The following is a 27804-nucleotide window of genomic DNA, read 5'->3' as shown; positions in this document are numbered from 1 at the left end:
CTGTGGGCTGGCCATTGTATGCATTGTTATGAGGTATCTTCTTTGCTAAAGCCAAGCAGAAAGGCCAGCAAAGCAACAGCAGGGAAGGGGCCGTTACTGAAGTCCTACGAGAACTGTGAGGAATGATGACAGACTGTGGCTCACACCCCTGCTTCGAGCACAGGAGCTGCCACTGCAGAGAGCACAGTGTCCCAAGCGCTGTGTGGAGGACATGGCTGGCCAGGGCAGCGCAGGGAGCTGGCTCTGGAGCACCTCTGGCTGCTGCGAAAGAATTGCAGAGAGCCTTAGAAACCTCCTGTTTTGCTAGCCCACTGCAAGCAGAGGGCAAGAGCTAATCAAGCTGCCTGTGCTAATTAAGCTGCCTATTGCTGGGAGAGGATGGGGATGTGGCTGGATGCCAACAGTAATATGGTAGGCGGGATCAGAGGGCTCTGCTGATTCCCAGGGAAAGGCTGCTTTGGTAACCCGGTACTTATGCTTTCTTTCTTCCCTCTCCTGGGGTTGCTTGTGGAATGACACAGCCCGTGCAGCCCTTTTGGATCCCCACACACCTCCTAGAGATGTGTGGGCAGGAGCTACTGATCCTGTTGGGAGGGCAGAGCTGTGGTGGGAGGCAGCCGCTGGCCTCGCGTCCCCTCTGCTCAGCCCCACCGTGGGCTGTGACGGCTGGGGCTGGTGCTGCTGGCAGAGCTACAGCCTCGTGTTTTTTGACCTTTTACTCTTCCAGAGATAGAAATGGGATTTGTCTGAGGCTTGGAATAACTTCCTGCGATTGTGCTGGAGAGGGCTAGTCTGGCTTGCTAGATAGCTGTGTCTGTCGGGCTGGCTCAGGAATGGAGAAAGCCTCTGCTCTGTGACTAAGCCGAAGACAGATTTAAAGGAGCCTAAAGACACCAGCTGTGCCTTAGAGAAAAATAAGCTGAGAGCACTGTACATTGTTCCCAGTAGGACAACTGGGCCTAGGCTGCTTCTGGGTTTGGGCATTAGCCATTACTGGAGAACCACAAACAACCCCTAAAGCAAATGGTGTCTGTGTTTTGATAGTGATTCCTCAGATGGTAACTTATAAATTCCCTCCGGATCAGTGACGTATGTGTGTCTGCATGTGTGGGAAAGTAGGTAATGGTCTGAAAATTGATCCTTTGGGATGATGAGAGCAAGCAATAGCTGTGCAAGCTTCCCCTTCCTCCTCCTCCAGCGCTCCTCTGCCTCTGCTGCCAGCGCAGGCAGTGACACTGGGCAGGCACCAAGGCTGAGGTGAGGGCTACTCTGCTTTTCCTGCATCTTTTGCCACTCTTCTGCATCTTTTTTGTTCCATCTTTAATTGGCTTCTAGCAGCCTTCAGGTTTACAGAAGAACTTTGCCTGAAGAGGTGGAGGAGCCTCATCACCTTTGCCTCAGCACTGGCTGGGGTGGGGGGACACCTGGATAAAGGTACTGGACCACTCTCTTGCTGACCATGAAGAGGCTAATACATACAGTCTGACAAACCTGTGCATCCCTGGGAATCCAAAAAGGGATAGGTGCAGACATACTATTGCAAAGCTCTTTGACAACCTTCATCCATGGCCCTGTTGCACCAGACAAAAGCATTAAAGGCCAAAATGATGAGTTTTGATCCAAGGTGTTTACAGTCACAATAGTGCACTGGAAAGTGTAATGGCACCTGTAAGAGTTGCTCTCAGGTAAAAAAGAGCCAGCCTGTGCAATCAGGACATACTCCACCTTAACCCCTAGGTAAAGGTTTTACCTAACTGCTTGGTACTTACTTACTGTGGTAACCACAGTAGCTGTGGTTACTGTCCTTCCACATCTGGCACATGGTGCCACTCCTGGTAAAGGCAAGGTAAGACCTCACCTAGATGGTCTCTTGTAGTTCAACAGATCTCTTGGGATCTCCCAAGGAATTAAGGAAATGTATTTCAGACAAAGGCTTTTTAAAGCAAGCTTTTAGTTGTTTCTTGTATTTTACTCATCAGTAGGCAAAATCACTATGTACAAGATGTATGCTGGTGTATTCCTTCATGACTCACTTTACTCAAGGCTGCTTCTGACTCTCCTTACCTAAATTTGGAGTAGGAATGATCTTGGCCTTTTTCTGATATTCCTTTGAATAACTGAACATACAGCACCTGGTAGGCCGGATCCTTGGCCAAAAATGGTAATTTTGTACTCTTCTGGCCAACAGCAGTGCCAGCTGGGGATCCCCTGGCATATACCAGGGAATACTCAGGCCACATCCAGTTCAGCTCAGCTCTAAGTCCCATCTCTTCCTTGGTTGCCTCTCTGTAGACACTTGGCATCAACCCTCCCTGCTTGGACAGGACTGGGAGAACAGCTCTCCTCACCTCTGCAGCTAGTGGTTGAATCTGTGCTGTTCCTGATCCATGAGTGTGCTTCATAGCAGGTAAGAAATAAAAGATTTGGCTCTTCCTGCCCAGCAAAAGCAGAGCTGTCCCAAAGCCAAGTCATGTTTCTGTTGCAAACAAGCCCTAACACACAAGTTCAACATACTTAACACTTCCATGCATGGACACCATTCTCAGGTTTTCAACCTCAAGGGAATTCAGGATGTTAGTGGCATGTATCAGCAAATGTGATTTATAATGTAATTGTGTAATATGGTAATAGTGTAACATCATGCCTTTGAGCTTCAGCACACAGCAGACCTCTTATGTAGCAGAAGAGAACAGTACTGGACTGCACTGCTTATCTGTTTGCATTAAGTTCTGACTCCTACATGTATTTCACTTACTGCTTTCTAAATAGGTAGTGTAAAAGAAACTGGAATTTTGTATCTGAACATATTTTTATTGAAAAAAAACAACTGCAATCCTAACAGAGTGAAAATTCAACAAAGAAAAACTGCTTAGTTTATTTGTAGGTAATTTCACGTAATTAATTAATTTAAATCCTTTTAAAAATATTTTAAATTCTTTTGTGCATTTTTACTGAATTCCAATTCCATTCAAATGGAGTGCTTTCAAATCAAGTAAAATAGTCCTTGCTGCGGAACAGCAAGCTTTCCACAATGATACCTCTTAAATATCAAACTTATAACATAAAAAACATAAGTAATTGTGTATTAAGCTACACCAATGCCTTGATATTTATGTACAGATATAAAGTATCCCTGTTAGCAAAAACAAGTGTTACATTTGTCCTAAGAACTCCATTTCATGGTAAATCATTGCACATCAACTAATGAAAGTGTATTTCAAAGAAATAAATGAAAACTACTTGGGGAAAAAACTGAGATTAGGAAATCATAATTTAATTCAAACATTTCTACCTTCTCATTTAAATTATTGTAAAAATCAGTCTTAACACTGCTCTATGCAGATTAATACTCTATATAGGGATGTTTCCTCAAGGTGATTGGACTAGACTGGAGATGTATCATGAGGGGAGCTGCTGAAATTAAAAATAAAACTATTCCCAGACTGAGCAAAACTTGTAGCCTGTGACCAATGGCGTTGCATGCAGTGCTCTTCTTCTACCCTCAATCACATAGATCAAGAAGCAGTGATGGACTGTCTCAACATGGGGCACCTGCTCATCCACAGTTTAAAAGGTATCCAAGGGCTGAGTCATTAGTCTTTCTCACCACACCTTAATTCCAGCGATTCAACCCAGTTATTTTAGTTGTGGTACAGCAACACCAGACATTTTCACAAGGACCAAGAGAATAATGCATGTTAACAGATTCCCTGGAGCTTCTGGTACAGGTGGGTTTTACTCCTGCTCTCACTGTTAGCAGGCTCTGAGCTGGTGACTAGAGTCATAGTTAGAATTTCATGTAAGAACAGATATGCAAATGTACCTGATACCACTAAAGACCAGGTCATGCTATATATGTAACAGTTCACACTTTGATGAGCACGTGTGAAGTAGGGCAGTGATGAGAGTGTCTGTCTAGGCATAACATAATGTAGTGTGTAGGTGTGAGAGCAGTCTTACCATACTGAAACTAACAACAAATCCCCCAAATAAACAACACCAGAAAAAGATGCAAAACAGTGGTGTGAGAGCAGTCTTACCATACTGAAACCAACAACAAATCCCCCAAATAAACAACACCAGAAAAAGATGCAAAACAGTGCAGCTCAGCTCCCTGCAGGCTTAAGCTCTTTCTCTACTACAGCAGAAAATCAACGCCCAGAAGAGAGAGCCTGTTACTCAAAGTTACTTCAGAGTTCAGCTCTTTTACTTTGTGTTTTTGCTCCTCATCACAAAGCATCCCAGGGTTTGTTTATTTTTCCATCCAGACCTCTTGGGTCTCTGACACAAACCCCACACTGCAACACAAACCCACGTAGGCATCCCACACTATGGCCCTGCGTGGCCCTTCTGCATCAAGATGCTCTCTCATAGTAACAGACAAATTTCAAGTCAGCAAAAATGTTAGATCATCCTGAATTTCTATGTGCATTCTCATGGAGTTTCTGGAATTCTTTGCAAAAAGAGGTCTGCAGGTTGGCTACAGAGCTGAGAGCTTCCTGCCCCATTCCTGAAGGTACATGTCTTCTAACACTTCAAAAGGCACCTGCTGTTATTGTTTGACCCAGTTCCAGGCTTGCCCGCAGAGCAGGAAGCTGTGCCACTGCAATGCCACAGCCCCTGGTACTGTATCTTCACCTGACAACCAACCTCAGCAGGATCTGCTCTGTCTTCAGAGCATTGATGGTGGCAGGAGCTGTAAGCAGAAGTGTGAAGTTCACAGTCGCTGATTTTGTTAACTGAATCCCACAAAAAGTGATGTGAGATAAGGGCTGTTTGAGCACAGAGCAAACAAACACTCTAGATAGAGCACTTTGATCCTGAGACTCCAGTGAGGTTAGCACAATTAGAAGAGTCCCTATCTCAAGTGTCCAAAAGATAACAACCTCTGAAATTCAACCTCACAGAAACTCTTCTGTGTAAGGCTGTTTCCTGAGGGTACCAAAAAGTCTAATCATTTATAACCAAATAATTTGCCCTCCAAGTTTAGATCCCAGTTACAGAAAGCACTTGAGCACAGGCTTCACAGCAATCTCAGGAATAGTCTTTAACCTCATTTAAACTAAAATAATTTTAAGGAATTGAGCCCACATTTTTTTGGATATTGTCCAAATTTATCCTGCCATTTTCACTGCCCAAAGTCTGAGCGGTGCCTGGCAAGATGAAGGGAGAATCTTGACTTCAACTAAGTGATGTGCTCCTATTTAACCATCTTCTCACTTCAAAGATAATGAAGTTTTTCTTTCTAAAAAATGCTATTTCACAGTATGTATTTGACACATACACATTGTGTATGATATGAAACTGAGGGGACACTTCCTCTTCTAATGCAAAACCCACGCACCACTGAGAGGCGAGTAAGCACAATACATGAACATGTGCATGAGAGGGACATGGAAATCTTCTTGGGTGCTGAATGTTTGATGTCCACTAATTCTGATTTGCAAATGGGCCATGCAAATCCAGCAGCACAATTAACCTCTCCCTGTCTGGGAGCTGCCTGGGAATAAGTCTCCCCTGGGTTCAGCAGAGAGAGCGAGGCAGTGTTTGCTCCTGCAAGCCTTGCAATGATTCCTTAAGTATTTCTTTGGAAGTGGTGGAGTCACCATCCCTGAAGGTATTTAAAAGACGTGTAGATGTGGTACTTGGAGACATGGTTTACTGGTGGGCTTGGCAGTGCTGCATTAATGGTTGGACTCAATGATTTTGAAGGGTTTTTTTCCAACTTAAATGGTTCTATGATTCTATGATTCTGTGATAAGGGATCTTGGGGTATGGGAGCATGGACTGTGTAAATAGAAGAGCTGTTTATGCTCTGAGTAAGGAAGTTTAAATTTGACCTGCAATGAGTGTGTAAGGCTGCACAGAGGAAGGACTTTCTCTACTGCTGCACTCAGAGCAATCTCTCTTTTGTCTCAAAGGCCACTGTGGCTATGACTCACACACAGCCATCAGACTATTAACACTTTTATTCCAACTAGTTATTTCTGGCTTTCGGCAGTCAAAATACCTAAATGCCCAGAGTGCTTCCAGGGTAACTATAGTAATTACAAAAACAAACAAGAGCAGCTCGACCCAGGGGTCAGCTGAAGCCAAACTCTGAATCACACACTTCTTTTTTACCTAGAGTTATGAAAAGGAATTTAAGCCTGGACAACAAGGCAGTACATTTCCCAGCTCCCTGGAAGATGCTCAGCCAGACAAGCGCAGTGCAGGTGCTGTTACCTGCTCCCCCCTTCCACGGAAGATGCTGAGAGGTGGGGCTGCACAGCTTCCTCGAGCAACAGGCAGCCCCCAACCAGGACATCATCACACACACACTTTGTAAACGCACTGGAGGATGAGGAGCTGTATGAATGCTGTGAACTGATCTCCTGTGTATTCATAATCTATGTGCTTCAGAGAGCTCTGTTAGAGTTTCTCTCTGTTATTTTTTGAAGTTAGGAGAAAGACTTTGTTCAAGCTCTAGACCTCCTTTACACTTTCAGTCTTCCTATTCCTGCAGCAGCAGTCAGTTTGCTATCAGCTGTGTCAGTAATTAGAAACTTCATGTAGGAAGGGGCAGGCTCTTCCAGAAGAAGCCAGAATGCAGTCAAATCAACTACCTTGTATGTCAAAAACTTAATGCTTTATTTTTAGCCAAAATACACTTGCTCATGCAAAGTTGCATTGTATTGTTGCTTTACCACAAGGGGTTTCTTCAACTCCTCTCCCTCTCTAAAAAAGTCAAAATTTACCATCTATTTTGATTTTTTAGCATATTGTAAAGAAAGGTGGCTCAGTAACCAGACACTTTCCAAGTACATAAGCCGAAGGTTAAAGTGCAATGTGAGAAACCAGATTAATCACAAACAAAGAACAAATATATTAGAGAGTAATACATATTTTAAACAAAGAGAATGGTCATTGATCCTTCAGTTGTGTTTCTGTTTTACTTATTTTCTATAAAAAATATTTTGCTAAACTAGAGGGCCCTGAGGTATGTATCATCAGTAAATAAAACAGATCAGAATACAAGACCTTTATGATTCACTAAAAAACCATGAAGGAAAAACACCAGTCTGGAAGCATCAAATCTTTCAACAGAAGAAGGACCAATAAAATGTGTAACAGGAGCAGCCAAGCTAACTTGGTGAGAGCTCCCAGTTCCCTAAAGCCCTGCGCCTCCTCTTAACTGAAAAAGATCTAAACTAAATTAAATCCAAAAGCTCAGAGTTGACAAAAATAAACTAATTCACTAAAGAGGAAAAGGAAAAATATAATGAAGTTATTGTTTCTTCTGGTTTTCATTAAAACATACCAGTGCAAAGTGCTGTCTACAGACATGAAGCCAGAGTCTCACAGAGAAGAGAAATTCTGTCCTGTGTAGGCTGAGATAATTCTTGCACACGATACCCTAAATAAGAAGAGGGATTTTCTTTAAGGTGTTGCCCTTGTTCCCTGGGTGTTGCACAGAGCAACAGTGCAGGGAACAGTGCACAGAAAGGACCTCTGTAAAACCATGGGTGTTGTCAGGAGCATTCGGGGATGGGCACTGTGTTTGGAACCTTCACAGCTTTCTACTGTGGATTAACAGACATTTTGAATAACAAATCTTTCACATTCTGTAGGGAAAGACAAGGTTCATCCTTGTGCCATTCCCCGTGTCCTTGCTGTTTTCCAAGGGAAGAATACTGCAGGAGTTCCCTTCAAGGAGAAAACCAAGCTAGTAAAATCCCTTCCTCTGATCCCTCCTACCCCAACAATGCAGAATATTGTTGAGTAAAAATGGAGTCATAGTCACAGGCAGCAGATATAAAAGAGACTTCTGAAAGCAGTGGTTGTACACAGAAAGCAGTAACTGCTTTCCTTTTTTAGACTTCATGGCTTATTTTTTTTAACCACAAAGAGACATTTGCATGTTACCCTTTTCTGGTCAGACACAAAAAAATAACGTAGAAATAAATGCAAGAACAAGTAACACCTCCTGCTAACTTTCAAGTTTAATTTTAACTCATGAAACACTTTAACAAAGATCCATCACTTGATTTTACATTTTTAAAGAAGCAAAATGTATGATCAAAACTGACTTTTGTAAGAGGTGGAAAGAAACAGCAGAACCCCAACTATTATCTTTTCTTATTTTAAACTTCATCCCACACTTGACACAAATTTAGATCTGAATGCGGAATTACTCCTACTCTTCTCCTTCACTTATGACTCTTTCTTACCATGAGAAGGAGTTTGTAAATGTGACTCTTTAGGATGCAGAGTAACAAGTAACATGTATGATGTATGCCCCAGCCAGTAGCCCCACCACCCTGTGTGTTGCTGATGCAGTGACTAACATGTTAAATCTAATTGCTAGATTGAAATGGGAGGTGAAATACCCCCTGGTCAGGACAAGGATCTGTGTTACAAAACCAGTAATGCTAAATCAGCCAGAAGGAAGCAGAATCTAAAATCTAAGTTTAGGTAGGTTTTTCAGCCACAGAGTAAGTGTGGCTGTAGCAGAGATGCTGCCATTCAGAGGGCATTGGCACAGAGCTGATGGTTTTAGGAGGCCTTTAAAAGGTGGGCTGAGAGAGATGGCAAAAAATAAGGGTAAATGTGAACTTCTGAGGGAGTTTAATGGTTGATCTAGTCCTTCTGCAGACAGAAAAGCCTTTTCTCAGTAGAAAATATGTTTTTTAATACTTTACAAAGCCCAGGAAGAATCATATGGCCATGCTGTCTTGATGTTTGTGCTAAAAGTCATTGCAAAATCCCAGGGAGCTGTTTTCCAAGGGTATGCCAAGGGAAGTGCCTCTTCTGTCCCTAAAGACTCTGATTTAGAGGGAAGACTGTAGAGCAAGAAAACAGTATTACCCAGGAGGATGAAGAATGGCACCCTGGCCTTAGGGAAACAAGGGGAAAAATTCCTTTTCTGACCTCAGCAGGTTACAAGAATAATCAGACACACACAAAAGCCACACATATTGTGCATGGTAAAGATGAGTGATACAATGTGATGTCTCAAACCATGGAAGTTTGCTGGAAAGTAATCTACCCAGAGAGCTGACGGATTTACTGTAAGATGTAAACTGAAAAAGCTTCCTAGGAAGGCAATGGAGATTTTTATGACATGACTCCTTGCCCAACTAACTGTATTTTCTTGGGGAAATTTCCAGGATTGCAACAGACAGGAAAAGCTGCTGCTACTTTCTGGTTTCACACTCAACACTGCCTGAAATTGGTGGTTTCTGATGGGTTTGGTCTGTACCAGGTACAACTCAAAGAATTTTGGTCCTTCCTGTGGTGCTGCCATAGCTACCTTTGTGTGCAATCACAGCAGAAGTTGGACAGATGAAGGCTTGAGGTGAAACATGAAGCATTACTATTGCCAGGCAGCTCCAAAACTTACAGTATTTGCTCAGCTGGCTTCCTGGAAATTTTGAAGGAAAATCAACCATACTGACTTTTATGGCATTCCAGTGTGCTTCTTGTTTTAGATGAAACAGCCCTGATGCCATTGTTTAATGTTCACATCCATCAAAGACTGTGTGATGCTGATTTTCCTTCACTCTATCAGCACGGATGCTCAGCCTATCTTTGATACACCCACTAACTTTTTATTGTGGGATCCAATCACCACCAAAGAACTTATATAGGAAACAAAATGGATTTAGACGCTTAAATAACTTACACATACTACAATCTAGTGTGGCAGCAATGGGAAATTAGTACCTGTATTACTCAAAAGGGCACCTCTAAACCAGTAATGCAGCAAACTAATGATAGCACACTCTTCTGCATGCTTCACCCTGCTTTGCAGAAGTAATAATTAGCATTATTTATTTCACTTCTGAAAAAAAATTTGAAATAATATATTCATGCAGAGTAATCAAGCACGAAATCTGACACAACTCAGCAGAGGCATGGTTTCCAGCTCTGTGGCTTTTCACCTCTGAGAGTATTTACTATTTGCTTGCCAGTAATTACCACAACCATCTCCTGCTTTGAATTCTGGTACAGAAAAAGATTTCCAGTTTGGTTCTTTAAACTTGAAGGGAATTTAGTTTTAAAACTCAGCTGAATAGAGAACTTCCACAAATCAGGTAATAAAACCATTTGCAAGTTTTTTCTTCTTACTTGTTCACCGAGTGAGGCATTATTGGCTTCCTTCTAAAAAGCCCTGGTCAACAATTCTTTTCTGTCCCTGAAGTATTTTTTGTTGTTGTTGTTTAATACACCCTGTGCCCAAAGGGATAAATACTTGGAAGTGTTTACATTTTCACTCGTTTCTTGGAAATCATGACCCACAGATAAAAAGAATACTTCTGCAACAATAATTTGGCACTTAGAGAGCTTCTGGTCTTACTGATTGTTTGAATTCATGTTTTTAAACCTATCACATATGTTCATATTTTATTCTGTGACTTTCTTATTGCTTAACATAAGTTGAGAATGACAGTGCTTACTAATATTATTGCATTGCTACTGTCATGAAGTTAAAATACACATAATTTATACAATGATTTATTGAAAAAAAATGGAGGCAGAATTTTAAGCCTATCTAGGAATTTAGGGTATTTATTTGAGTAGTCATCTTTTAATAAATCCAGTAGAAGGCTATCCTGCTGGTGTTTTAAATATGTCATAGGACATCTCTGTCCATCTCTTTGAGCGTTAATTTTGATCCTGTAACCCGAGTCTCCTCTCCATTATGGTTTATTTCAATTCTTATTAAAATTAGGCAGAATAATCCAATTGCCTTGAATCCAGCTGGATTAGGACTTTGTGTTTGTTTAATCCAAGGCTCCTTCTCCATGGCTAATTTCGTGTTTGTTCCTATTTGACGGTTAAAAGGGGAACTAAAGATTTTCTTGAGTGCAAAATCACGTGCAAAATCAAACCCATAAAATACAACTGAAGCTGAAGGTGAATGAAGCACTAAAACCATCCTAGGCCCCCTCCCACTACCATTTCTTGCATCCAATTTGAAAAAATTGGTATTTGCAGGCCAGAGTACTCTTTGTTTTATTGGTTTTCAGGATATTTTCACTTTCATTCTTTTGCTGTAAATAACCAATGTCTTTAGAAACATTGTTGCTTGCCCACTTTCTAATCCACATTTAAATCAAAACATATGACATTTAACTATGATTAATTCCACTTCACAAAGTGCTTCAGCTCTGACGTAGAAACACTGTTTTCTCAACCCATTATGTGACAGATGTCATGTGTTCTGTGTTAGGAAACCTTCTGAGACATGTAGCTCAGCTCCTCTAGAGCTCCAGGACCACAGCCCTCACAGGACTCTCAGGCAGAGTTACCCTGCTCCATGTCCTGCTTTACAGCCTGTGATTAAAGATGTTGCTGTTCAAGGGAAAGAAACAGCAATGAGAGATCTTTTTCCTTGTTTGCCATCTCCTAAACCTGTGGCTACTTTGCTTTTATGTGGGCTGGCACGGATCACAGCCACCCAAGGAGGCCAGGGAAGCACTTGCATGGATGCTGAGGATTAGCCATGAAAAGCCTTGTCTTTGCCCAGGGAAAAAGTATCAGGCCTCCATTTGCAGCCATGGAAGTGTGTAACTGGGAGGGAAGTTCCCCAGCCACAGCCAGGCACTATTTCCTCAAAGATTTACTGTCAGCGACTTCCGAAACCTAGAATCCTCTCCATAGTGCTCTGCTTCTGGTTTGGTCCTTGATTAATTAATGGCTTGACATTGTGAAACTAAGAATTTTCCTAACAGCATCATTTGCAGGAAAGAACAATTACAGGCTCAGGATTGAAACCATTAAATGCACTACACATACATCGTTGGACTCATTTCGCAGAATTAAATTAGTAATTAATGACATTTTCACCAAAAAGCTGAGCAAATACAGAAATAATAGTAATGTCAGACATGAGTGTCAAAAGAACAGGGGACAAAGTTGCCAATTCCTCCTATAGTTATGTAACTAGATGGATATCTCAGCTCTTCTTTCTATCCAGCTGAAATGTCCCCACCATTTACCACAGTTATACCCCTGGCTGTAGAAGGGGAGCATTAGCAGAGTTCTCTTGTGACATAGCAGGTGTTTGGTTAGAAGTTCATCAAGTCAACATTTATTTTTAATAACTGGATTGCCAATAGGCATTGGATGTGTTCCCCTCTCCCTTTTCCCTGTTGCTGACTCCCTGCCCTGGGGCTCTGGTATTTGCTGACTAATGAAAGCATCTGTAGCCTGTTCCCAGAACAGACCTCATCCACAGCTCAGAGTTTTTACTGGGAACAGAAGAGGCAACACCCTGCACCAGCAGAGTGATAACTGACCGTTTCAGACAAAGTTTTTCAAACAAGTTGCTACAGGCAGAAAGGGTTTCTACATGGGTAGGGCCCTTGTCAGAAGCGGTTTGTGCTTCCTGCAAGATCTTCCTACAAAAGGATAAGATTTTTTTCCAACAATTCCCTTTGCTGCTCGGAGGCTCCTCCACTGTCTTTGGCAGCTCCATGCCAGGCCTGTTGCCACCATCCCTGTTTGAGGACAGTCCCTGGATGAGTCAGGAGGCTGGGACTGGGTCCCTGAGCAGCGTTAGCACCCTGGTGCCAAATGACACCATCTCTGGGGAGGAATGGTAGCAAACAAGATTTTTTTTGTCCTCTTTGTATTTCTTCCTGGCAGAAGTCAACCAACCCAAACACATAAAGCTAATTTTAGTTTCCTTGAGGTGATTTCCTCACCTAGCTAATTCACTGAATTTAGGGAACACGCAATTTCCCAGAGAGCCACTAATGTTCAACCATGGAAAAAACATAGTTTGATTATTGCTTTCTGACTACTCTCTTGCACAAGTATGCTTGAACATGAAAGTTATGCACTATCATAGTGGCTTTCACTATTTCTTACGTAACTGTTTTACTGTAAGCATTACAATGCCCTCAAAAATCATCTTTGTAGAAAAAAAATCAGCCAGCATAGTACTGTTTTTAACATCCCTCTGCTTCTTTATAATAAGACAGATGATCATGGTGTTTAATTTTTCCCCTTACTAACTTAAATATTTCCCCTTTGACTCACGGTCCTTACACTGAGAGACACTTCAGAGAGTTTGATTTTACAAGCAGTGCATATAGATCTGGATTTTCTGTTGATGGTTGGTTTCTGTACATACAGAACTGAATTATGAAAGATCAGAGCATTCTTTTTGCTAAATACTCTGTAAAAATCCAACAGTGAAATATCCTTGACCATGTATCCTAATCTACCACCTGGTCCAAAGAATCTTCATGGGGGACTCACAAAATTACTGTTGTCCCAAGGGCTGGCCAATCCATGATGGAAATAAAAATATCTTTAAATGAGCTCGGTGAGTTGGGTAGTCTTAGTGTAGGCTCAAAGAGACTATAGAAAAATAGGAGGCATTAAAGAATCTCTTTGTTTGCAATTCAAGTAAATACACCAAGGGCGAAGGAGATACAAAAACTGAACTATGCTCTCAAAACTTCAAGATAACAAAAGGAATCTGACAGGATAGTGTGTGGGAAAGCAGGGATTACCAACTGCTTGTGTTGCTGCTGCTTGAATCTAAGGGTTGTCTGCATTTTTACTAGCACAGCTTAGCTGCCATGTATCTGCTGGCACGAGTATGCTATGGGAACGCTCTGATATTGATAAAAAGAATGTTGTTCCCAGCTTAGTTTATATTTCCTCAGAAACAGTTTAAGATAAACGAAAAAGATGTCACTCACCCCAAGAACATCTAAGAAGATGTTTATCAGCATAATTATAGTGATTTGAGTTCATTCATCATGATATATCCATGTGATTTTCCTGCAGATTACACTGGAAATGAAGCTTCTTGAAACAACTTAGTGGCAGTCATTTCATCAACGTTACACGCAAACTGGTTAGCAAGGCAAGTTTCTGCTGTATCACAAAACATGGATTATTGGAATTTCCCATATGAATATATTGCTCTGAATTAATGGTGGTTTGTTAGAAAAACACTGAAAAAGAAGAAGCTTCTAACACTGATATGCTGAGTGGCATCACAACGTGACTGTGAGGTGGCAATGGCCACTCTAAGCTATTAGTGGTAAAGATGATTCTTCCAGGATCTGGCCATGAGTGCTTAGATGATTTGCAAATGAAGCCCCAAAGACTCACAAACAGCAAGCAGCAAAACAGATCCTCTGGAGGAAGTCAGGTGCAAACTTGCCAGTTCTTACACAAAGAATGGGTTTTGGAGATTTTTTTAAGTTTTTTCCTAAAATTCCCAATGAGCTGTAGTTGTTAGGGAAGGTGAAAGTCACACAGGTTGCACGTGAAATCTCTCTGGCCACTGGACTTCACTGCTGGAGGAAATGGAATTGTAGGAAATAACCCAAAATATGCCAGTGAGGCTGTTCTGTGGCCCGAAGTGGAGTTTTTTCCCCTCTGAGGGATGTGCCAGCTCAGCCTGAGTGCTGCAGCCTAAGGTAGGAGAAGTCAGCAAGGTGATGATCCTTGTCAGTGTGGTTGACAAGGATCTTCACTTCTGGGATGGCTCTGCTTGGTTTGGACTGGGAAGGCAAAGCACAGGGGAGGAAACTGCTGTAATGCAGAAGAGCAAAATGAAGTACTGTTGTGGAAAGTTCAGTGTGCAGCCAAGCAAGGCACCCAGACGGGAGAGGGAGGGCCTGGCTGGGGTAAGGAACACGGCACCTGATGTTACCCTGTAGCACCAAAGGGCAGGGCTTTGTTTCTGTGTGCTGCTACACCACTACTCTCATGTTTAGATTAGATGTTAAGGAAGAAGTTCTTTACTCAGAGGATGGTGAGGCGCTAGAACAGGTTTCCCAGAGAAGCCATGGCTGCCTCATCCCTGGAAGTGTTCAGAACCAGGTTGGATGGTGCCCTGAGCAACCCGATCTAGTAGGTGGCATCCCTGCCCATGGCAGCAGGGCTGGAATGAGATGAGCTGTAAGGTCCCTTCCAACCCAAGGCACTCTATGATTCTATGTTCTCACACATACTGTGGTGCATAGCAGCTCATCTGCTGGGCCATCTGCTGAGCTCTCTGCGTACTCGAATTAGGACTGCGGCTCCTCATTCCTACATGCAGCCTTTCACATTTTACACCCTCCTGACTCAAAACTTCTATCCTCACCAACTGGGGCTGACTTCTAGGACAGCAGTGTTTGGCACTCTTTGCACTTGCTCTCACCCTTCAGGTTAATAACCTCACCTGGGGGAGAAGCGTTATATGCACTTGCCCGCACTCTGTGTGTTGCTCCATCAAACAGGGTAATAATTTTAAAGATGGTGCAGGAATCCCCCAGCCAGAAGCCAGCATCTGCTTTTGTGTTCTTTATTTCTAGGTCCTCAGCATACTGCTGGCCATGAGTCATGCAAATTCTATGCCAGGCAAAGCAAAAATGGCTGCACCATGCATAGATTTTATCTCTCAAATAGAAAGTGAGATGTTTCAGTGACAGTTTATTCTTCTTAAGAAGTTACCAATTTCTCTGCAACTCTACTGTTATATTTCACCATCATCTATCTGGCTGAAATCTCTTTTTGGGGAAAGTGTTGTGAGAGAGATGTTACACAAAATGAACTGAAATTGTGCATTTTAATATATTCATATTGATTAATTGTCTTCAATTTCCAGCTACAAGCTGGTAAATGCTATAGTTCTCATACCACACACCATCTCTCCCAGTGGCACTGGAGCTACCAGGAGCTCTGATAATGGCAGATCTGGGAACTTCCATTGGGAGGCAAAATCCTCCTATCTGCTTTTCTCTTCCCATTCCCTTGTTTCTGAAGACCACAGCTCTGTGCTTGATTTGCATCCAGCCAATTCTTACAAAAGCTAAAGAGAAAAGCCTCAAACTCAACTCTGATATTCCAATTCAGTGTTTAATGAAGATGAGAGATTACCAGTCACAAGGTACTATTGTTAGTAGTAAAGAATACGTGGGGAAAACAGCTCAGATAATTTAAATTTTCCCCACATATATGGTCATAACGGGTTAGAATTTGAAACTGCATTTTTAAGCTTCTGTTTTCTCCCTAAGCTGCTGTTTTGCTAGAGAACATGGGGTGCCTTTTCTATTTCAAGGTATTTTTTTCTGATGAGTCTAAATACTTTGTCCCTGAAATCTTTTCAGAGAGGACAAAGAGGTATTCCGAGAAGATAAAGGCAAGTGAAACCTTCCAGTTTGACTGTGCACCTGCACAATTCCAGCAGCTTATTAAAGCCAATGTTTACTTGTTCTAGTGACCAACTGCCCTACAACAAACTGATCTTAGGCTTTATGTCCATTAATAGTACAAGGTCTAATACCTGAGTGCTTTCCTCTGCCCCTTATCTTTTATTCATGTGTGTAGATGGCATATGCATAAATGGTACATAAAATAGTTGCTTTCTTAAAAAAATCGCCAATCTCTGAACTAAAATCTACAACAATATGCTCATATAGAGATCCCAGTTCCATTTCCAAATCCAGTAAACCCGAGGAACAAGTCAAACTGAAACCTGCCCGTGGGTGCACAGTAAGTTCTGAGCATATGAGAATTAGGGCACCGCTGCTGAAGTCTTCACATAGCTCAGGTTGCTAAACTACATGTAAATCATTTGCCTGGAAATATTCCTGATAGCACTGGGGTGCATCTCTATGACTATCCCTCTGCATCACTGTATTCTGGAAAGGACTCCACAGCTCCTGCTTCGCAAAGGATCCCTCTGGGTCTTCACCTCACAAACGTGTGCCGCCCGTTCTCGAAGGACAACTTTGACTAAAGCACCTCTGACCCCACAACAAGGTAAGTGCCACAGTGAGAGGAGTTCTTGGTGATTTAAGGCAGCAATGCAAATATACTGTATCTTCATACAGCTTATCTGAAACCTGGCCATGTCTGCCATTTTCTGCCTTGACATTATTTCATTCAGTTTAACAATCACACTGTTTGCCCCAACAAAGAGTACAGGCAAACATCACTGCAGCCCATTTGGAGTACCCTGATGGGTAAACTGCTTTAATCTAACCAGCCAGCAAACCAAGTTTACTTACAAATTTTAGAAGATCATTTCAAGGACCTGGAAATATAATGAAAGACAAATATGTCCCTTGGGAGGATAACATAACAGAACTGCAGAGAGTATACTTCATCCTTCATTCCATTTAGCAATGGTGTTACTGCTGCTGGTTAAAACTGGGTAGTTTGCTGAGTATAGGCAACACAGCCCTGGAAAGGACAGGCTGTAGGCTGCACTTCTCCCAGCTGGAGACTTCTGTGTAGAAAACGCCTGGTAAAATCTTATTCACTCCAAAGACTGATAAATCATAATAATTGCACTTTAGGGTTTGAGATAAATGCAGTCTCTGGCAAGGGTAAAGGATTTGACAGAGTCCAAATGAGAGTTTGAACTCCACAGGGGACAGAAAGCCTCTAACACCCACTGCTTCAGTGTGAGGCTGAATACTGGTTGTGCTAGAAAACAGGCAGTGCCTCCAATCACAGCAGCAGCAACCTCTGTTGTAAGTAAATAAACAACCCTGATGGATCCTAAATTACTCATTTGTTATCTGACACGGAAAGTCAGGAATTCTGCAGACTCCCTCAAGGTCTAAGGCACTAGGGGTTGGCTTGGGGCTGAAAATTAGGAAAAATTAGGAAAGTTTCTTATTAAGCCAGCTGTTCACATCCACCATTTCCACGTTAGGAAATGCTCCTAGTCATTCGAGTTCCATCCCTTCACTCAAGGAGTATTAACAAAGAAAAAGAAAATTTTACCCCCCCTGCAATGTAGGATCAACCCCAGTCATACTTAACATCATTGGCTGTTGTTGTACCCTCTAATTTAATCCTCCTCTACAAGTTTTATGCTAAATGTGAGATTTTCTGGAATGCCTCAAATCTAAAGGTTTCTTGGGTAGGGGGAACATTTATTTGGTTCTTTGTAGAAAAGTAACAGATTTGTGGAACTACAAAAATAACACCAAGAAATCTTTAACAGGATTGCATGCACTGAACTGGTTTAGGTTGTGGCTGTGGGCTTCTTGCCTACTTCACAAAGGAATTAGAGCCCTTACACTGTGTCACGTGAATAATTTGTTTATAAGTAAACATGTACATTTAGAGAAAAGATCTTCCAGATTAATTACAAATCTGCTAAATTAACTCATGCATGAGTGAGCTTGGTCCAGTTCCTGCTTCCCACCTCCTGCTAGTGGGAAGGTCTGACAGCTCACAGCTGCTGCTTCCAGGAGAGCAGCGGGGCCAAGGGCGAGGCAGGACCACCGGGGTGCTGTGCCTGCCCATAGCAGTGTAGGGGTTTTGTGCTGGGGGAACACAGCCCAGAGCTTCCAGTGTCTGCAATACCGCTGTGAAAATAAAGTCAGGGGCTGCTCTTTGCGAGTAGCGAGGCTGCTGTGCTCATTCCTAGGACAAGGGCTGCTTCTGCTCCGACTGGGTTTGATCCCCACATGGGCCATTCACTGAGGAGTTGGACTCAGTGATCCTTGTGGGTTCCTTCGAACTCAGAATATTCTGTGATTCCATGGTTGACACAGATGGAGGGAGGGCTGGGCTCTGTTTTTCATATTAGTGGCTTGCAGTTCCCACCATTTACTGAATCAGCCCCTGGAGCTCAAACAAGAGCTCGTGGTGCCAACGTACCTCAGGAGCACACAGAGGCAGCAGAGGAGGGATAAAATGGCCCTGCACTTGTGCACAATCATGAGCCAGGCTCACAAAGATGTTGAGGCAGCTGAAGGTGCAGGCAGGTACCTGAGGCCACTCATAAAGAACCTAAACACGTTTTTGTATATCTGGTCCTTGGTAACCTGCCAGACTACTCCAAAAAGGACAATGGACTCAAATTTCCTGTTTCTGGCTTCACAGGAGCACATTTTCTCAAAGCTTGTTCCCTCTGTCAGATTTTCCCTTCAGAGCAAGCCTTTGCAGAGTGAATTTTCAACAGTTCCCCACGTCCTTTGATACCTCCAAGTAGCTACTCGATTCACAAGAGTGTGAGGTGCCACAGTTTTACCAGTTTCCCTTGCAAATTTGATTTTGCAAAGAACAAAGCCAAAAGACTTAGCAGAACTCCCAAGGTGTCATTTTTTTAGTACTCTCACATGCTCAGAAATTCTGTTGTAACTTCCTTCTAAGTAGTTGGGGGTTAATGAGACTGAAGAGAATGATAGGAAGGAAAGAAATAATTATATATTCTCTTTTTTTTCTCCACATGTCCCAAATGTCACCTCTGACCTGGCTTTCTATTTCTGGCATGGACTAAACTCCCTCTATTTATTTAGCAGCCTACACACCATTACAGTAACATAGCAACAGTACTTTCAGTTGTGAATTTGAAAAAAAAAGGGAACATATGAACATGTTAAAATTGTTAAAGCATCGCAGTCTAGTAACACTTCAATAAATGCTTCTTTTTTTTTTTCCTTTAAATGACAGAATTATTAGGTTTTCAATCTGCAAACCCAAAGAAGAGGGATGCACAGGGGAACCAGTGTCACCACCACAAAGCCTGTTCTTCATATGTCAATCCAATTGTCCCCTAACCTTTCTGTTTGTTTGTCTTAATGATGTTTCAGCTTGACTATTTCTCAGGCTCAGCACAGATGAAAGAGGGAGTTTGGGGAGGATGCTGAAATAATGATGAAATTTATCTGGTGGTTTTCCCTCTCTTTTGAAAAACAGTTTACCATTATTTTATAATTCATAGCTCAAGGGTGATATGACACTCAGAGTTATCTGTCAGAAACAAACATTTAAAAAGTATAAAGTGAAGTTGGAGTAACAGTGCCATTTTCAGCTGACAATCCAAATCCCACTGTTTTACAGGAAAAGTTAATCAGTGTAAAAGCAGCCCCAGAGTCAGGGGAGGATCCAGTGAAAACATGTTGTAAATCTTCTTTCAGTGGGAGCAAAGCACCTAAAAATCTCCAAGAAACCCCAATTCCCTGAGCTACTTGAGTGCTTCTTAGTTTTAAACCTAAGGCCTCTGTGAGAACACAATTATTTTCTTAGGATGGGTTCAGAATGCTGAACTTATTAAAAATAAAACTTCTTAAGCTTGCAAAGCTTCCACTATAAATATTAGTAAACAATACAGATGATGTAGCTGGAATAGCAGTGAGCACTTTGGCCAAGGAGTGTATGACTTCTCCTGAAACTGTTTCTTCATTGCTACTGTAAACTCAGCTGGCACTTCTTCAGATGTTTCTTCTCCTCTCGTTGGGATTTGATCAGCTCAGTTACCTCTGAACACCAGGGGCTTTCCTATGGAATCGGCAGCAGACCTTGGAAACTCAGCTTTACAGCAGGGACACATGGGCAGCCTTCTCAGCACTCACAAACTCAGTTCTTTGGTAAACTTAGTGCCTTCACTGCACAGTTTGTAAAGTCTGCAACGAAAACATAGTTCATGCTTGTTCTGAACTATTGGCTTCTCCTTGGCACGACCAGTTCATGTCAGCTTGAAAAAACGGCCTCTCAACTGTAAAATCCTTGAACTTCTACAAACAGTTTGCAAGTCTGGTATGTAAAAACAGATTGTTCAGAAACTATGTGCTCTGCTGGCACTACAACAGTTGCGAAGTTAGAAAGTGTCCCCTCATGGCCGTTATTCTGTCCAACAGAAATATGAATACATAACCCATGGTCCCTGGGACTTGGGAGTCACAGGATGAATATTTATCAGTAACAGGGCTCACAGAAATGATCGTCTTTAAAAAAAAAAAAAAGTCAAAAACAAGTTGAAAACTTTCATATGACACCCTAAGTTCCATTCAAATTAACACTCTCATTTAAATAATTTCAAATTCATATTAATAACAACATTGTACTGACTTTCTGTAAAATGCTCTATGGGAAGGGATCCTGGGTAACTGAAATGTGCTGTTCAGGGCTTTTGTGGAACACTACAAAGCAGTTTTGACTGCAAGGGTCAGGTGGGGTTTCTGGCATCAGGTGGGAAGGGAATAACAAAATCTCTAAGAGCAGTTGTCTCATTCTAACAATTACAAAGCTATGAATGAGTTAGCCTCAGAAAGGGAGTGTTTTTCTGCCACAAGAACTAGCCATCAGTTTTGGTGGTCTTTTTTAACAAATACTAAGTTGCAGCAGATTTTAAAACTGAGTTTTGCGTGGCTGTTTGTTGGTTTGTTTATTTGTTTTCCTGATGCAACACAAACTGAAACAAGTCAAGGATAGCAGAAAAAATTCTTAAAGTTCAAGTATTTCATTTTATTCAAGAATTAAATGAGAGAGAAGAAAATGTATTTTATCTGGCTAGAAGTAATGTTTTGACATGCAAATTTTATTTCAAACCCGGCATTTTTTCCTTGTCTTATCACATTACTAATTCATTTCCAAATCAAATGAAAAGGACAAGAAAGTAAATAAAATGACTGTTTCTCTACTGAGTAACATTTTAGGTGCAAACTTGTCCCTTTCCCTAAAAACCTATCAAATTTTCATAATGCACATTCAAAGCAATTTAATGCATCATTGGTAGAAGTAATGTGTTTATCCATGGTTTTAATGCTACAACAAAGAGTTCACCAAAGTATGACTTGCAATGCTTTTTCCTCTAAGCCATGTTTGACTGCATCACTAGTTGGACTACCACTCAAGTTAACATTTCCTTCTGTATTTCAAATTAGCATGTTTTTTTTCCCAAGTCTCTATTTTTGAATGCAAAGACCTGATAACTTGTGGGTTTCTGTTTTGAAGAGAAACCCATAGCAGGACATTCCTGTGCACTGAAAACATGAAGTCAAAGATTAAGCTGGGGCTTCAGGACTGTTACGGCTCCACCCAAATAAATAGTCCAAGGGAAATTATTCTGATACACGGGTTGCCAAGAACAGCAGTGTTTTTTCGAAATTATTTCTTTCTTAGAAATCAACCTATCTCATTAAACATTGCATTTAAACTATCAAAACACGGTTAAAATGGAAGAAAATGGTCTAGAATAAACATTGCACTTAACCTACCAAAACAAGGTTAAGTGTGGAAAATGGTCTGATTTGCACTTAGCTAATTGCAAATGCTTAACTCCAGTGATGGAAACTCCTCCCTAACATAAATATTCTGCTGTTATTTTACCAGCGAGATCAATTTGTACAGGATTTCACAGAGAAGGGAAGGTGTAGGCTGCCACATAGGAGCTTCTGCTTGTAGGCCTTCATTTACTTAAAATTCAGTTCTTAATATACAAACCAGATAGACCAGAATATACACTGGATTTTAAAATGAAGTAACAACAGAAAAAACATAGGTACAAAACTTACAACTAGAACAAGCTACAGGCTCTGACACCTTTCTCCATCACATGGGACTACTATTTCCACCCAAACTATGAACTAGAGTTACACAACCCACGCAAATTGGTTAAATAAAGTCAGTTATTTCAATGAGAACTTGGGATATTGATTCTAGAAAGGTATTAAAGGTGACCATAATTCTCTATTCAGAGGGGAGAGAACTCAAGAGGTGAAGCTTTGTAGAAAGCATTTGGGAAAAAAAAGGACTTCAGTGTTTGGCTTTTTTTATGAATAAAAATTAAGTTCAGATTTCAATTTGATAGTTATTTTTTGGAAACTTCCCCCAAGCCCCAAACCAGCAGAAGAGGTACTTGACCTCACATAGCTCTGGGGGATTTCTTTAGGGGAGGGTGGCAGTGTCCTCTGCTGACAGCAGCCCAACGTTAGATCCGAGAGCAGATGCTCTGCATCCCACCCGCCCGCGGCAGTGCTCTGCCACTCTTGTTCCTATTACTTCAGCAAACTCTTCCATAATTCTACTTTACTTTTTCTTCTTAGTGGCCAGTAACTTCCTGTTTGCTCTCCTGATAAATACCAGAACTTCAGCTAAAAATGGAGAAGTTGTCTCCATTCTCTTATCTCCCAAACCCCTGGCCATGGTGTGCTGCGGTCGGGTCCTGGCAGATCCCCCAACGGTCAGAGACGTGCGCCTGCGCCCTGCTGGGCCCCTCTGACAGCCCAAAGCACAGAGGCAGCAGGAGCAGACACTGCTTTACTCTCTTTTTCCATCTGGTACACTAATTTACACCTCTATTTGTCTTCCCAGACCAGACACTCCGAGAAGAAGCGTGGCAGGAAGTGCAAGGCTACATTTTCTAATACGAGGTCCATTTTGGACTCTTGTTCTAGAGAAGCTGACAAGGAATTTTGATTTTCAACAATGTTTGAAAGTAAAGTGGGAAACTTGCCTTTTTTTTGAGCAAGTGGTCTTCCCTCATCAAATTGTATAGTACTGAAGATTAAAAATAGCTCTTCAGCAGGGGGACAGCTGTGCAGCAGTGACTTAAATGGAGCTGCACTGACTCACAACAAGCAAGCATCTGTATATAGCCCTTTACTACTGCAAACCACGTAACTTAACACTGCCAGTAAGTAAACACTGGTGTGTCATTCAGCAGAGCTACTGCTGCTGTTCCTCAGTGGTGTGGCAAACTATGGGACAGTGGTTTAAGGACAAGTTGCAATTAGCTGTGTGTTAAAAATCCCATCTCCTTATCAGCACATGAGCAATGTGTCTTCTCAATGGTACTAGTCTCTTATTTCATTAAACATCCTCTGTGCCTTCTTCCATGTTGTTTTCCTCTCATAGTGACTTTTGCACTGGCTGTGGTAAGTCTTTTGTTTTCTAGGCCATGAAACCATTCCTTCCTTCCACCTCCACCAGTAAATAGAAAACAAACAATAACAGTCAGTGATCACATATATTTCCATATAAAAAGTATCAAAAAGCCAGCTGTTCAATGCTGACATCACAGAATTGGGATGGATGTATTCAGCACTAATATAAGGAACTGTGAAACCCATCAAATTTGAAGCAGATTCTCCTATGGCATCTAATTTCCTTATGATCCACTAACATCAGTACCAAAATTTCCAGCGGGGCCAGATTTTCCTCTTCTGGAGCTGAATGTCAAGCTATGCCTGAAACTTATCATTTTTGGTCTGGAGCAGGATGGATTTCACCTCCATCACCACCACTTCTTAGTTTTGTTAGCAGCTTCTTTGTCTCTCTCTCCGCCCCATACCAGCCTCCCCCAAGCTTTGGGTGTTCCTTGGCACTGCTCAGGCCCACATAGCCCTGATCAGTGAGAAAAGCTGGAACCAAGTGGGGAAATGAGAGCAGCACAGCTTTCAGGTCACAGTTAGAGGACAAAGAACTGCAACACACACCAAATACTCTCCTGGGAGACTCCTTGCACAACTGCCTCTTTAGATAGGCTGACGTGGTGGTTTCATGGTTCAAGTATCAGACAGAGGGAAAAGCATTGCCCATGCTATTAAAACACTATTAGAGTATTTGCCTGCTGTAGCAAAGCTCCCTGTGCTTTCTAATGAATTCTGTGCATTTAGCATTAAGCTCTCTGTTTTTACAGAAAGTTAGACTTGGGTAATTAATCTCATGTTCGTTTCCTGCACATGCAAGAGAGCAGCCTTTGTTAGGGAGTGATAAGACACTTCTAAGAATAGTGCTACTAAGAGCATCAGCTTTGTAAGACATTACAGGAAAAATATAGATCCTTAACACCTGCTTTTTGCTTTTCAAAGTTTTGAAAACAATGTTCTGCTTACCTAGACCCAAATGCTGACTTGTTTACACATAGAAAACCTAATTGTTTTCTTCACAGAACAAGCATAAATAAAGGTATACTTTGGTCTTTAGGCTCCAGCCTTGGAAAGATTAATTTGTTTAATTTGATAAACACTGTAAATATCCTCAGTGGCTTCAGTGGGACCATCTGCAGTTCCCAGTCTCACAACACGAATCCATCGCTTTGTCTAATTTCTTAACCACAGATTCAACTGAAATTAATTAGATTTTCTTAGTGGTTGTAATAGGTGGAGGATTAAGAATTTCTCTGCATGTAAAACAAGGTGACCCTCAGGTTGGACCTTACAAAGGTCAGATGCTGAGCTCAGGAAAACATAAACTGGGAGACAATCCCATGAGAGCAGCGAAGCCTCGGCAGTGCAAGGAGAGGTCCCATGAGCAGCAGACCAAGCTGGCATTTGAAGCTCCCTGGAAGCTTCAGCTCAGACCGTGGGGTTTTGCCAGCTGAACACAAAGGGTGGTGTACAGTTTGGGGATTTATGTATGTTGTCAGTTCAGAACCAGAGCCAACACCATTCTCCTGTAAGCGGTTGACACTTGACACCTACTGAAGTCAGTTTAAACAGTTATTGTTTTAAAGCTCTGTTGTTTTTAAGCAGTCACTGTGGTTCAGCCTGAGCTATCTGCCACCCCAGTGCAAGATGCACAAGCTGCCATGCTGGTGAAACTATATAAAAAGTGGAGGGAAAATAGTTTACAGCAGGTGAGAGACAATTTCCATCTGGTTTGTAGCATCCACTGTGTAACCAGTCATATGAGAAAGGACATTAAGCTTTGCTGTACTCGCAGCAGATTTATTTCTGCTTTATGATGGACAAAGGAGTAGCTTATCCTCCTAACCAGAAAACAGAGCCTAATCTGCAGAGATCTGGCTAATCTAGTGGTTGATGTTTGGAGAATAACACAGAACAAATTTTCCTTGGTTTTGTTGTGCAAAATCTGAGGAGAGCAGACTGCAACTAGTCTTGTGAGCTGATCAGAGCCCCTGTTGTGACTATTATCTTGACTGTATAATGGGGGCTTTCAAATCCCAGCTTTATCACATTCTGTTTTCTCTACTTTGCCCTTTTATGAATATTGAGTCATCAAAAATAGCTTCACTAACAGAGTTACTAATGATACCAGCTGACTGAATCAGTGGCTCTTACATTGTGTCTGCTACACAGTCCTATTTGTACGCTCGTTACAAAATATAGCAAAAATTAGAGACCCATATTTTATTTGCAGCTCCCCCGAGACACATCATAGTGATTATTTTAGAATTGGAAAATGCTAACCAAACAAAGCAAATATTCAACCATTTCAATGCAATACTGTGGTCTAAAAGAAGAAACTCTGATTTAGAATAAGTTAAAACTAAAATCCAACATCAGGAAATTATCCTTTCTGCTAGTCTTTGGTGCTAAGAAAAAATACACTACCAAATGATTTCCACCACATTCTTCACGATACAGTTATGCCTCATATTACTAGAAAAAGCTAACATCAGCAGTCCGGAGAAAATGCTGATAAACAGAAGTGAATACGACAAATGATGTAAGCCGTGGATTCGGCTCGGCAGCGAGAGACACGTTCAGTGGCATCCTACTAGTACAGAGCTCGGGGGTAAGTTAGGTTAGAAGGGCATGACTCAAACGGGTATTACCGAATGCAAAAGTGTAAAAACACAACAACATACCAACATGCCTGATGAAGAACCACCACAAATGAGTATGCAAAATGGCCCACGAAGGGCTTTACATTTTTAATGCTGTCCCAAGCAAAATTTTAAGGGTCATTTATTCCTACCCGGACCGCCTTCCTCAGAGCCCTGCAACGAGACAGTTTCCTATGTTTGCAACACACATCCTTTTTTTTTTTTTTTTTTCCAAACAGGCAGGCAGATAGAGAACGAAACAAGGGGCCCCCTTCACACATAACGCAGTTGCAGCTCTCCGTGCAGGGCTCGCTTATTCTCGCCAGCCCCCTTCACCTTCCAGCTATCAGGAACTTTACAGAACAGCATCTTCCAGCACCTCTTTATCATGGACCAAAAGTGAAGCTTTCTGCTGGCTACTGGATCTGGCATTGGTAAATAAAACTATTGCAGATGTTGCCTTTAGCAAGTGCCATTGCCATTACAGAGCATCTTAACAAAGCAGAGCCTCAGAATTTAAATTATTAGGATTTGGGCTGTTTGGTTGGGTTTTTTTCCTTTTTTTTTTTTTTTTTTTTTTTGTTAGGATGTTCTTGCCCGTCCCTGGAAAAGTGACATCTGCAATACTATTACAACAATTCTGCTAGTTACGGCAACATTAACTGAAACCGAAATGTGGTTTTTAGCCTGATATGTTGCATAACAACCGAAGAATTATAATCTTACGAGACGGGAAAGGTTAATTCCAGAGGGCACAAGAATGTCGGTGAAAACTAAAATACTCCATAAACGCATGGACTTGGAAATCTTTTTGTTTTGGTCCAAGGCGAATCCGAAACAGGAGAGAGCTTTCAAAGGGACAGCGAGACAGCGAGCACACGCCGAAATCCCTTTAGCGAGAGAGAAAAAAAAATACCAGCAGAGCCTCTGCACTTACGTATCTCTTGAGTTTCTTCTCGGGGGGTGATTTGATGAGCCATCCAGTGCAAACCACGTCCCCCGAGCTCATCTTCCCCCCCGGCGCGGAGCGGCGGCGCGGGATCCAGGGTGCGGGCTGCGTGTGCGTGTGTGTCCGCCCGCGGGTGTGTGCCTGCGTGTGCGGCTCTGTGTGCTGCCGTGTGTGTGCTCCCGGCTGCGGGCGTGCTCCCGGGTGTGTGTGTGCGGGTGCCCGTCCGCCCGTGCGGGTGTGTGGGTGTGTGTATTGTTCCCAGCCAATTCGCACCCGCGGCAATCAGCTTCCTTCAGCTGCGCTCTGCCGCGGCTCCAGCCCGCGGAGGAAGTCATGACATTGATCACTGACACGGCCAGCCCTCCCTCCGCCGCCAGCACAATGCAACAACTGAGCACGTGATGGGCGGCCGGGGCTCGCCGCCGCCGCCTGCGACACCCCCGGCACCGGCACCGACGGCGGGCTGCTCCCGCCACCGGCCGCGCATCGCCCCGGACACCCCCGCCCGCAGCTCTGGGGAGGATGGACACTGCCTGCCCGGAGCCCTGGGGATGCTGGACATCCCTGCCCCGAGCCCTGGGGATGCTGGACATCCCTGCCC

General features: G+C 42.4%; 1 protein-coding gene across 3 annotated transcripts in view; it reads right to left on the bottom strand.

Moving 5' to 3' along the window:
- GAB3 (GRB2 associated binding protein 3) overlaps window positions 1-27559 on the bottom strand; it is a 66775-nt gene extending 39216 nt beyond the window's left edge. For all 3 annotated transcript variants that reach the window (XM_027645447.1, XM_027645448.1, XM_027645449.1), the window contains exon 1: window positions 27192-27559. In XM_027645447.1, coding sequence (XP_027501248.1) covers window positions 27192-27263 — 72 coding nt within the window. In that variant the 5' untranslated portion in view covers window positions 27264-27559. The remainder of the gene's footprint in view (window positions 1-27191) is intronic.
- Window positions 27560-27804: the final 245 nt, after the last annotated feature.

Source organism: Corapipo altera, unplaced genomic scaffold (assembly GCF_003945725.1).
Source record: "Corapipo altera isolate COAL_440 unplaced genomic scaffold, ASM394572v1 65, whole genome shotgun sequence".
NCBI classification, from domain to species: domain Eukaryota; kingdom Metazoa; phylum Chordata; class Aves; order Passeriformes; family Pipridae; genus Corapipo; species Corapipo altera.
Note: the sequence above shows the minus strand (reverse complement) of the source record. Positions and strands in the feature narration are given on the sequence as shown.